Source organism: Carassius gibelio, chromosome B8 (genome assembly GCF_023724105.1).
Source record: "Carassius gibelio isolate Cgi1373 ecotype wild population from Czech Republic chromosome B8, carGib1.2-hapl.c, whole genome shotgun sequence".
NCBI classification, from domain to species: Eukaryota; Metazoa; Chordata; class Actinopteri; order Cypriniformes; family Cyprinidae; genus Carassius; species Carassius gibelio.
The window spans coordinates 14,514,557-14,527,653 of NC_068403.1; the positions used below are offsets into that span (position 1 = coordinate 14,514,557).

Sequence of the window (13,097 nt, forward strand, 5' to 3'; positions counted from 1 at the left end):
TGAATCACAACCCACTTTATGAGGACTAGTGTGTGAATTGAATACATCAGTTCTGGATGGAAATGTACAATATATTTTTAGAGAATTTATAATCCAAAATGAAATCCTTCCTTGTGTCACATCTTTATTATTTCCTTTTATAACACACTTCATGAATAGAGATGCAAAACAAAACAAACAATTTCATTTCTAAAATGACTAATATCAACATTTTTTATTCCTTTAGATCTTTCCATAATACAGGAAATACAGGATCAAATTTATTCTGACCACAAACGCTTTATTTCTTTAAGTTTTCTATCCCTCATGACACATGCATATATTTTTTTATTTCAAATCAAAGAGATCCACTTGTCAAATTGTTTTTATTTCTCATTCCATTCTAGCTCACAATTATAAACAGAACATAACAAAATAGAGAGAAAAAATGGAATATTAAATAGCACATGAGATTCAGCAATTTTTTTTTTTTTTTTTAAAGAAATCTATTAAATAGCACATGAGATTCAGCAATTTTTTTTTTTTTTTTTAAAGAAATCTATTAAATAGCACATGAGATTCAGCAATTTTTTTTTTTTTAAATAAGAAATCTATTAAATAGCACATGAGATTCAGCAATTTTTTTCAAAGAAAAAAAAAAGAAGAAATCTATTAAATAGCACATGAGATTTAGCAACATTTTTCCATCCATGTCAGTCTTAAACTGAAGAGGCGTCAGCAAAATTTCCAGAAACATAAACACTGATTTAATAAATAACCAGCTACAGGTGTGTTTTAATGTGAAAGTCCTGGACTGTTTAGAGTAGTAATGCAAGTGCAGACAGATGACTGGGAGCTTCAACCTCACAGCATGGAGATTCCACAGCTGCCCAATCAGAAACACAGTGGTCTTCACACAAATCAACATTAAAAGTTAAAAATAAAGGGAAGAAAAGACTGAGTGTTTGTGTATCCAAGTTAGAGAAAAAGGAGACAAGAAATTCTCTGTGTCTGGTGGTGAGAGAGTGTGATATAAGGCAGCTGCAGGGTCAAAGAACTTCTCTGTGTCGTAAACCACGAGGAGAGACACATACTGATGATCTCACAGTCTGTCAGTCCAACGACAAGGTCACTAAAAACACAGAAAATTAAAGCCAACACAAGAACCAAAGCAAAGTTCTTGGAAAATGTACACACAAAAAAACATCACATGCACTCACACCAGACACAAACACATATCAGTGCAAAAAAACACAATAGTGCTGAGGTGACTCACAGTTTACAGTTTCACATCTCTTCTGAAATTTTAGTGGACGTCCTATGAAACAAAGGTCTAGACAGCTTGGATGCCAAATTTCATGTTCAACAGCAAAAACAAGACCATCTTATATAAAGATCAGCAGTGGTTCAGTAAACATCTTTCAAAAATCCAGTTCAGTTTTAATCCAGTCAGCTGCAACTTTTTTTTATTACAATTTTTTTTTGCTACAAGGATATATTCAGGAAACACAGGAAGACATAACGACGGCTCTCCCCTTTCCATACTACTCCCTCCTCTGTGCTGATGATAGTGGCACATCCGTTCCAGAGGAGTAATATGAAGTTCAGTACAGTAGTAACTTGTAAAAGAGGTAGTCACACTTCATCACACTGCAGGGTTAGCATAAACCTCCAGCATTCCTCACTGGTGTGCGTTTGTAGGAAGTGGAGGGAGCTTTTCATCATACTGTGGAGGAGGCGTGAGGGGTTCGATGGAGAACATGTTTGTCTGCTGGATATCGCTTAAGCTTTTCCTCCTCAGGATATCAGATTTTATGCGCCTAATTTTAAGGGGAATCAGCTTGCGCCCAGGCCGGCTGTTTCTTCGGCCACCCGCTCCAGTGCTGGGGTCGATTTGGGATGAACGTCTGTGTGCTGGGCTGAATCCATCTTCCACAGTGTGCTGATCTTCCTCTAGCTCCTCATAGGCTGGCAGCTGGGTGATGCTGTTGTGTCGCTCTGAGGACTGACTGATGGGATACTGGCCACTCATTACCACCTCCTCGTAAGTGGGTACAGTGTAGGTTTGAGCTAGTTGTTCCATCCTAGAAGCAAAAATGTACAACCATACACAGCATATTCAGCTTATTTTTGTTCAAACTATCATTCAAAACATTTGGGGTCAGTAAGTCTTAATATATGCTTAATATTTTTATTCAGCAAGGATGCATTAAACTGATTAAAAGGGGTCATCGGATGCCCATTTTCCACAAGCTGATGTGATTCTTTAGGGTCTTAATGAAAAATCTGTAACAAAGTTTGGTTAAAAATTCTCAATGATATTGTAAAAAACACCTTTTTTTATTCTATCAAAAACAGCTCTTTGCAGAGCAAGCCGGTTTCCTTTAAATGGAAACCATTTAAGCCGCTCTCTGAGGGACTGTTTACTTCAGCCGCAATCGTGTGAAACTTGTGAATTAGCACATTATTATTATTATTATTAACACCTAATACTCATTTTTTCTGTAGGTGATCGGGGTGCAATTTCTTAAGAAACTAACGTAATACACGGCATCTTCAGCAGCTCAAACTATCATGTGAGAGGCCTGTTTTTGTGATATCACATAGACAGGCATCTGAGAACGACTCGATTTGAGAAAGGGGTAAACATTTTAGAAGATAAAAAAAGGTGGATTTTTATCACTATAGGGTGGTTGTGTACACACACTGCCAAAACACATTTCAGTTCAAACAACTTCTAAAAATGCATATAGCATCCGATGACCCCTTAAAAGTGACAAACGTTACAAAAACAATCCTCAAAATTACATACATGACTCTGGACCTCAAAACCAACCATAAGGGTACATTTTTCGAAATTTAGATTTATACATCATCTGAAAGCTGAATCACGACTCTGCAGAAAGATTCATGAGCGCTCAGACGCTGTGACATAGATTGAATGCTTATTTTGTATCTAAAGAGGTCGCAAAGCAAACAAGCTTGTTTATCTCGTGCAGACTAACCACAAGGAGGGTAACGTTATAAGTTAAACTCATTAAATATTTTTGTGGACGAAGTATTTAGATACTTTACCTAATAATGTATAAAGCACTGTAAAAATACTCTGATGTAAGTAAAAGTGTTGCATTGAAAATGCTACTTCAGTAAATATATTCAAGTATAAACCTTACTTAATGTAAGTATTATCAGGGAATTTTGTTTAAAAGTAAACTGGGACTACAGTACTATTATTTATTATATCATTAGATTATCAGGAAAATTAACAATGTCAAACATCTTGGTCCACGTATCACTTTTAATAAATTTTTTTATGTCCCTACATCATAGATTATTGCAAACATGAAACAGCAATAATCAACCTGTCCTCTATTGTACTTGGGAACTAATGTGGTCGGAGCTGCGTTCTCTGGAATCCTCTCAAGCGGTTGACTTCTACGTTCCGATTGGTTGCTGCCCAACAGCGTCATAGCTCATTACCATAAAGTTGCCTTGATTTCAACTCTCCTCAATGCTCTCAACGGCCAAGTCGCGATGCGCCACTCCTCGCCGCCAGCTTACATTCAAAATGAATAACTTCCAGCCAATTTGACGCTCTCGACGCCGGCGGTGTGAACGCACAGTAAATATTTCACCGAGATACAACTATTTAAAAATCTGGAATCTGAGTTTGCAACAAAAAAAAAAAAAACGCCAATGCATATTACTAATCAAAAAATATGTTTTAATATATTTACGGAAGAAAATTTACAAAATATCTTCAAGGAACATGAACTTTAATTAATATTCTTCTTATTTTTTGGCATAAATGGAAAATCTATATCTTTTGACCCATACAATATATTTTTGGCTACTGCTACAAATATTACCCCAGTGACTTAAGACAACTCAACGGTTTTCAACATTCAGAATAATAAGAAATCTTTCTGGAGCAAAAAAATTAATAAATAAAAACATTAGAATGATTTTTGAAGCCTCGGAATAAAAGAATTTAAAAAAGGTGAATTTGAGTTTATATTTAAAAATTCTGACTTTATTCTCGCAATTTCAAGATTATCTCTCACAATTCTGATAAGCAAAAACAACTTGTCATTGTTTCTTTTCCTCTCGTCTGAGAATCATGAGTATCCCTGACTTCTGGCTTTTTTCCCTCAGAATTGTCAAACTCACAATTTTTGAGTTAAGTTGAGTTATAAAGTCCGAACTAGGAGATATAAACTTGCATTTGGAAAAGAAGTCAGAATTGTGAGATCAAATAAATAACTGTTATGTAAAATGTTAATAATATTAATAATAATATGTTTAAATATTTAATGCTGTAAATATAGGGCTAATACAATACGTCTCCTATGAACTGCATATGTGAATATTATGAACATCTGCTGTTTAAATCAAATGTATGCTTTAAAAGTAGAGTAATCATATCAGTTTTCATCCTTAGTCTGTCCGTTTAAACATCTGCGTTTAGCTTTTAAATGGCATCTTTGATGATAGTATTCTATAAAAATGATTCTGACATCCTAAGGCACAAAAATTATTATAATAAAATAAAAAATTTTTATGTTAACTTAATTTAGAATCTTCCAAAAATCATAAAGTGTATCCAAGTCACTTGTACAGTATGTGTGAATTATTTATTTGATGTGTTTTTGAAAACATTAATAGCACAAAAATAAAATAAAAGTCAGACACATCATAGCCTATTTACCATCATAAAGTGTAAGAATGTGGCTGCACCTGGGTGTGTATTTAACAGCATTTACTCACCTAGCCCCCTCGTCCTGTGTGTTAGCAGGTGTACTGCTGGCTTCTTGTCCCCGGGTCGCCCTCTGTTTCTTCCGTACGCTCAGACACACAGACAGCAGCAGAAGCGCCACTCCTCCCCCTACTAGGACGAACGCCACGGACGAGGCCTCCCGAACTTGATTCTGATGCATGCTGGGTCTGGAGCTGTTCCCTCCAGACCCTGCCGGCTCCACGCTCCACATAATCATGACTATCCCCAGAGCGATGAGGCCCAAGCCCAGCACAGCAGTAGCATACTGCGCCCCAGAGGTACTGCCGCTGTTCCTGCTGGGGCTGGGTGGAGTCGGGTCGCTGTAGGACATGCTTCCACACCTTACCATGGATTCAGATCTCCTCTGGATATGTTGTGTGCCTGTCGAAATGCCTAAAAACCGTATCTCATTTTTCCTGTCTTTTCTGGAGTGCTGACCCCCTCTGTGAACAGAAAATCAAACAAAGGTGAATCAGCAGAAAAGTGATTGAATAATCAAGACAGACGATCATAAAAGAGTCTTATATCAATCAACGTCCAAGATCCAGGCCAAGTCCTTTGATAAAGCCTGTGTGAAAAAAGCGTAACCCTTCCAGTGCTTCAGAAGTGATAAGGTTTTTATCAAAGCATATTTATTGTGCACACACATCAGCAGACATGATGTTAGGCTTGCCAAACATCCTTCCATGAGATAAAGCAGGTGTCCCTTCAACTGAGCTTTAGTTACAGGTGCATAAAATGGAAGAATGAGCTTGATTCATGAGTGAAGTGAGAGGGTTCACAGACTTTTCATCTCTGCTCTGGAAATTTGATGTTAAAGTGAAAACAAGGCACCTCCAAGCTCCAAAAGTGTCTTTACTAAGAATGTGTTATTGTTTAATAGACAAATACACAACAAAAAAGCTCATGATAACTCTGCTCTGTCATGCCTACACAGCTCCTGGCATTGGTTATCTGTCCAGGCAGGTCTGGGATACGCGCTCTTTGCAGCACCCTTAATCATTTCTTAGCATTGTAGCAACATTAAGTCATGCTCCCAGATCAGTGTAAATCTTGTGCATGCAGAACCAATTAGTATATAATAGAATTATTTCCTTGAGTTGTGACTCATTGGTTATGCTGTGTGTATGGAAAAGTGTGGGCAGTTGCTCATGAGCTTTGTCTTTGTATTCCAGTATTTAAAGTCTCGATGGACAGACATAATTTCTGCACGGCACATCTGACTTGTTGAAGGAAATTTCCCTCATGCATAAACATGGTTTGGTACATGCCTGAATTTGATTCATAACATAGAATTTACCTAGCACGTCTAAGCATGCAGACAGATAAAATGATGACAGTGAATCCTCCCTAGGGAATGGCAGGAATTTCCTTTTCTCCCAAAAGCCACTGTAACCAGATTAGACGATGGAAAACAATAGTGCCACATAAATTCACATTACAAGGAACACCGTAAAAGGTTCAGCTAAGGGAGCCCAGGGCAACCGGGGGCCCTGAAACTCTAGCGACACCAAATCAGATGGAAGCTGTTTCTTAGAGGAAAAAGTACACACACATTCCAGCATAAGTGAATTTAGTGATAACTTGACAAAAATTGTCATCAAAAATAAGAAACATTTTTTGAATAATTTACAGTAATTTACTCAAAACGACACCCAAGGGGGAGTTAACACAGAATATTATTTTATTATATATATAAAACTATATATATATATAAAACTAAATATATAAAACTATATATATAAAACTAAATACAAGGGGAATGGACAAAAGGTCTCCAGATCTCCGTTTACTTTAACGTGAGCACCTCGTTTTTATGCCAAATACAAAAACGTTTAAAAAAAGGGGAAATACCCGTAAAGCTGTGATGTTTAACACTCTGCCAAAAATCTCCTCGTGTGCATCATGCAAGAAATAAAGTCATGCAAGTTTGGAAAATTTTGAACGTGTAATATACGTGTTAGTAGAAACTTTATAGAGTTTAATATCTTTAACGCAAACAATAAATTAATGCAACTTTACATGAGCAGACGTCCTGTTAAACACTAAGAGATAGCAACAGCGATTCTTAACAGAATGATCACACTGTAAGGCCTAAAAAGTCAAAATATTAAATATATGACAGATTTAAAACAACAAATTACGCTGCGCACGACTTAAAAACAGAACGCGCTACGTAAAATCATGTAAACATAACAAAGTTCCAGAGAAACGAGTCAAACTTCAGGTTCACTGGGAATGTAAGAAGACTTACCGAGAAAAATCCCCTTCCTTTTGTTTAGGAGACCAACCCCATTTAAATGCTGGATAAAACCACTTTTAATCCAGTGATGCTACACCGCAGCATTCCTTAAGATACTCAACTTGAATTTCTAAAAGCGGTTTGGCCTCCAGTTTCACAGAAGTGAACATCTTCCTGTCCCTGCAGTCCAGAATTAACCCTTTAACAGACCTATTCGGGCTCCTGCTCCGCCCACATGTTCTGAGGGGCTAAACTTCCCCATCCTCTGACACTGATGGTCCATAAAACTCTTTCAGTTAAACAGACAGTGATGAATATAAGAACTCCATATATAATACAGGGAAAAATCTAAACTTTATTTTAAAATAGAATCACAATCTATTAAGGTTTCCAGTTTCTTAACAGTCAAAAGTGTTCATCTTATTTTCGTTCATCTTTTTGTATTTCAGTCTTTTTTCTCAATTTTTTAAAAACCGTTTAAGAATTACTGATAACCTCTAGGAAGACTGTAGGTTTGTACAGAAGTTGACATTAAGTTTATTTATGACATGAAGTTTGTTTATACACTTTTCAAGATACTAGCATTGTTTATCACCATTCTTCAGTCAGGGTGGTGCACATCAAATGACCAGGATCACCCACATAAATACGTCAAACAAGGTTCAGACAAACATCAATTCCTAGAGCGGGACAAATGCTCAACAATATTTAACTACTTTATTGGCAGTTGTGATTCTGGCAGTGTTAATAATGCTGGACAAAGGTTGACCATATTGACAAAGTGCTTCCTCTTTACGTTAGGAAATATCATGTAACTTTGTAACAGTAAATGGAAAAAGGAGTGTTCTGACATGTATTACGTATTTTTCTCAGTATAATGAAATACTTTATTAATCCTGAGTGGGAAACTGTGGGAATGTCAGGTAAAATGTTTATCAGATACCAGAAATATGAGGAACAAATATTTAACAAAAACACAACAATGCCAAAGTGGGAAAAAATGTTGTCTTGTCTTAATGTCCTGGGATAAAATACAGAAGTAGGCTGCCAGAGAGAAGAGTCAACTAAAATTTAAGACCATTTTAATATGGAGAACATGTAGTCCTGTCTTTATCTATACAAATATGCACCTCCTTTAACGCTGCTTCAGAAAGTCAGTTAATAAACACATAAATGTACAACAGTCATATCTTTTATATTTGCACATTTACTATGATGATTAGCCTAACCCCTGCTTCAGCTTAGCAATGTGCATGATCTTGGAGTTGATAGCATAGCTATGTTTGCATGATATTGAGATTAGTGATTTACAGTCGGTGCACAGAAGCAGCAGATTTGAACCATTTGAAACATTGGTGGGGGGGGGGGGGTCCAAATTCAATACCACGCCTTGACATAAATGGCTGCCCACTGCTCTGGGTGTGTGTGTGTTCACTGCTGTGTGTGTGCACTTTAGATGGGTTAAATGCAGAGCACGAATTCTGAGTGTAGGTCCCCATACTTGGCTGAATGTCATGTCACTTTCCCTTTTAATATCAATAATTTTGTGAAAATCTAAACATATGGATTCTCACTTTGAGACAAACGAGTCTACAGCCACAGACAACAACATAGGGTCTACAAAGCAAAGCCGACTGGCAAACTGAGAGTCCAGAGACTGAAAATGTGCACTTTCATTAAAATTTCATCAACATTCACCTTGAAAAATAAAATCCCCCATTTGGGAGCTTGAAGAAAGTGTCTTTGTTTTTCCTCAGAATGTGTTTGTTATGTTTTCCATCAGTGATCTCAACAGGAGAAAGACTCAGACATTTGTGAGCTCAGCAGCAGAAAAATGTCGAACCGGGCAACGCTCTCGTTGTAGCGAGACCTCCTGAAGTCCATTCCTTGGAAATGACCCGGATCTGTTCTGATGACTGATCTTTCGTCCAGCGAAGTTCTTTGGGCTGAGACCAAGCTGCTGCTGTAGAAAAAAAAAAAGTATCCATTAGATTTCTGATTCATCGGTGCTTCAAACTTTTAAAGACTTTTAAGAATTATTCAAGCAATAATGAGGATAGATTGTTACTGAGAACTACACTCGAAAGAGAGAGCAGACACTGGTTGTGCAAAAAGATTCATGCAAAGGATAAAGTGTTAACTAACTACATTTAAAGTAATTGTTCACCCAAAATATTGTATTACTGAATACTGGCACATGTCTAAATGTAGCATTTGTATAAGTTTGAAGAATTTTATGATTCAGCTTTAGCGTTCTACCTTCACCCTCCTTAAAGACTGCTGATCATCAAGACAGCTAGGTGATGAGCTGCTAAGAGAGCTTTGCCGGTGAAGTGTGGGCGGAGTCCCCAAAGGTTCGACTTCCTGATCAAGCTCTGCCCTGCAGACACAGACATCAGAGAAATCTGCATGACTCGACTGTCTCTTGAACTTGTACGACAATATATTCAAAGAGACATTGATTCATTGAGACATATACACTTGTAGAGTTAGACACAGACACATACAGTACAACAATACTATCAGACAGTCTTACCTGGCTGCACTGACAAGTGCCTTCACCTCTTCATTCAGGTGATGACGGACCATGTGCTTGTTGCTTGGAATACACAAGGCCGCCGCCATGGTGTCAGAGCTGAAGGAGGGATCCATCACCATGATGGCACCATGAACCCCACTGCTCTGAAGATTGTCAGCAAACTCCTAAATGAAAAGATATGTCATTCTTTTGAGTTAATCCATATACCACCACCTACACTTTCTGTGTTCTCTCTCAATGGTACCTTCAGATCAATCTCTTTGATCCATTTGATGATGCGATGACAGGTCCACACTACAGGGTCTGTGTTCTGATTCTCACACTCTGATCGCCTGGACTGCAAAATCTGCAGTAAAACAGTATTTGGATAATTGTTGTTTAGCGTCATTAACTTATTAGACAGACAAACAGGGTATGTTTTCCAAACTGGGCTATTCTGATGTGTGTGTGTGTCCCATTCCCATCATGCTGTTCTTCTGGTTTATGTGTGTGTGTTACCTCTTTGTCAAAGTTGAGCGTGTGTAGCAGCTGTATTCCCAGCAGCAGGCTGTTCTGGTGGGCTTTTTTAGACACGTGCAGATGCTTCTCAAGGTCGGTGCGCGTGAGTGTACTTAGGAGACGTCCGTCCACAAGGTGAGTGTGGAAGAACTGAGAATATTGAGGGAGACCTACATCCATCAGCCAGGCCTGAGCCACCCAGTGGTGATCCAGATCAGCTGCTTTAGAAAGGCTGAAACAACATTAGAAAAGATGTGGAAAAATATTTTATAAATCTAGAAATAAATGGAACTCTTTGTATTCAAGCTAGTTTTGTATACCGTTTTAATAACAGAAGTTGCAACTTGATCTAAAAAAAGAAACAAGTGACGAGCCAACATTATTAAATATATATACAGCTGCATCTCAATAAATTAGAATGTCATGGAAAAGTTTATTTATTTCAGTTATTCAACTCAAATTGTGAAATTTGTGTATTAAATAAATTCAATGCACATATACTGAAGTAGTTTATGTCTTTGGTTCTTTTAATTGTGATGATTTTGGCTCACATTTAACAAAAACCCACCAATTCACTATCTCAACAAATTAGAATACTTCATAAGATCAATAAAAATAATTGTTGGCCTTCTGGAAAGTATGTTCATTTACTGTACATGTAGGCTACTCAATACTTGGTAGGGGCTTCTTTTGCTTTAATTACTGCCTCAGTTCAGCGGGGCATGGAGGTGATCAGTTTGTGGCACTGCTGAGGTGGTATAGAAGCCCAGGTTTCTTTGATAGTGGCCTTCAGCTAATCTGCATTTTTTGGTCTCTTGTTTCTCGTCTTCCTCTTGAGAATAAACCCATCGATTCTCTGTGGGGTTCAGGTATAGGGAGTTTGCTGGCCAGTCAAGCACACCAACACCATGGTCATTTAACCAACTTTCGGTGTTTTTGGCAGTGTGGGCAGGTGCCAAAAAAATGCAGGAAAATGAAATGAGCATCTTCAAGAAGCTTGTCAGCAAAAGGAAGCATGAAGTGCTCCAAAATTTCTTGGTATATAGGTGCAGTGACTTGACCAACACCAGCAGATGACATTGCACCCCAAATCATCACAGACTGTGGAAACTTAACACTGGACTTCAAGCAACTTGGGCTATGAGCTTCTCCACCCTTACTCCAGACTCTAGGACACTGTTTTCCAAATCAAATCAAAAACTTGCTCTCATCTGAAGAGAGGACTTTGGACCACTGGGCAACATATATATATATAAACTTGATATATAACTTGAACCTGGAATATTCTTTTCAAATATATTTTCTTAATAAAATAAAATGCTATTAATAACATAAATAGAATTAAGTTTTTGGGGCGGTCACACCATTTGACCTTCAAGGGATTGTTTGCCTAAAATGAAAGTTTCTGTCATCATTTACCCACCTTCAAATCTTTTCATCATAAAAAGCAATCATATCTCATCTCACAAGACTTGATTTAAACCATTTAATTAATACGGATTGATTTTATGATGCATTTTTGGATCTTCCATACTTTGGTTACCTGGACTTTTAATGGAGAGACAGAAACCTCTTAGGTTTCATTAAAAGTATTTTGTGGTCTTAATATATCTTTTTTTATCTTTTTTTTTTAATCTCTATGAAATTGTTGTTCTGTTCAATTTATTTTTATTTGCATGGGTCCTCTCTATGAAATTATTTTTCTGTTATGTTCTCTTTTTTTATGTCTTAAGATGTGCTTCCTACCCGTGTCCTAAATCCGCATCCCTGTAGTCTTCAATGGCCAGACGGAGTTTCCTGCGGTGCATTGAATTACTGATCCCTAAAACAAACTCCAGGTCCTCATCCGTAAGAACTAACAAAACCTAACAAAACACACACAGAAATCAATGTTTAATTCTAACATTCACAAACACTGCTTGTTTAAATAGCCCAAAGCATTCTGATAGGATCTGTGTATAATTTTATAGACTGGTGTGGATTAGTGTTTATGTATAATACCGACAAGGTCACGTCTACCTTCCCACTTTTAACGTTGTCTGCACAGGCCCGTATGTACATGGGCATGGCCATGATCACCTCCAGCCACGCCTGCACGGTTCCTGCACGCCAACGGGACATGGGGGCCGTCCGCGCGAGCTCCACCTGCTGAAGACGATCCAGATGCTCCTCGCATTCTGATAGGCTCACACTGAGGCGGGCGGGGCTTGATAAACTGTCGGAGTCTAGATTGGTGGATGACGGGAGAGGGGCGGGACTTAATACGAGTTTGTTTTCTATAATTTATGAGCATAACCACCGTGTTTTCTCAATCTCAAGTGAAGACAGCTATACGGTACCATAAACATAAAATATATTAATTCAGAGATAAGTTAGATAAATGTCCTGGAACAAACATTTTCCCATTTACATCATAGTTTTTGAACAGCAGCCACTAAAGCGTCTTGTGAGCGGGAATCAGTAATTTCACCAGTAGATGGCAGCACAAAACCGCCTTCAAAAACGGCTTCAAGTGCCCATCATTTGTTAATAATAAGGTTGCTTCGAAAAACAAATAAAAGCACTCCTTTCTTTGAATCAATTTTAACCTCTTAAGACCCGGCAAAATTTTTTTAGAAAAAAATAGTAGCAATTTTTTTTTTCATGTCATTAAATTGCTTAGAGCATAAATACATGTAAAAATTAATAAATGAAATAATAAATTAATTAAAAATTATATTTCATTAATTAGTTATGCTACGTCCTTGGTAGAGGACATCGGGACTCAATAAAATAAAAAATGAAAAGACATGAATGAACATGCATAGGGAAAACTATAGATTTTTTTTCCATTTAGACATTCGGCAGACGCTTTTATCCAAAGCAACTTGCAAATGAGGACAATGGAAGCAATCAAAATCAACAAAAGAGCAGTGATATATAAGTGCTCATGCTCCTATACATGTCTCAGTTAGCTTAACGCAGTACACATAGCAAGAGCTTTTTAAATAATATAATAAATAGAAAGAAAACAGATAGAATAGAAAAAGAAAAAGAAAAGAGCAAGCTAGTGTTATAGGTAT

At 37.4% G+C, this 13,097-nt stretch overlaps 2 protein-coding genes across 6 annotated transcripts in view; both read right to left on the bottom strand.

Annotated features, from left to right (window-relative positions):
• Positions 1–1,116: 1,116 nt before the first annotated feature.
• On the bottom strand, positions 1,117–7,255 carry LOC127962966 (transmembrane protein 51). The gene is made up of 3 exons (XM_052562587.1): positions 7,011–7,255; positions 4,747–5,199; positions 1,117–2,063 (listed from the first exon to the last, which is right to left on the bottom strand). The coding sequence occupies exons 2-3, from the start codon at positions 5,103–5,105 to the stop codon at positions 1,661–1,663; spliced, it is 762 nt and encodes a 253-aa protein (XP_052418547.1). The 5' UTR covers positions 5,106–5,199; positions 7,011–7,255; the 3' UTR covers positions 1,117–1,660.
• Positions 7,256–7,333: 78 nt separating this feature from the next.
• LOC127964045 (kazrin-A) overlaps positions 7,334–13,097 on the bottom strand; it is a 42,076-nt gene continuing 36,312 nt past the window's right edge. For all 5 annotated transcript variants that reach the window (XM_052564188.1, XM_052564187.1, XM_052564191.1 and 2 more), the window contains 7 exons: positions 12,055–12,260; positions 11,782–11,900; positions 10,036–10,267; positions 9,782–9,883; positions 9,535–9,701; positions 9,258–9,378; positions 7,334–8,961 (listed from right to left, as the gene is read on the bottom strand). In XM_052564188.1, coding sequence (XP_052420148.1) covers positions 8,803–8,961; positions 9,258–9,378; positions 9,535–9,701; positions 9,782–9,883; positions 10,036–10,267; positions 11,782–11,900; positions 12,055–12,260 — 1,106 coding nt within the window. In that variant the 3' untranslated portion in view covers positions 7,334–8,802. The remainder of the gene's footprint in view (positions 8,962–9,257; positions 9,379–9,534; positions 9,702–9,781; positions 9,884–10,035; positions 10,268–11,781; positions 11,901–12,054; positions 12,261–13,097) is intronic.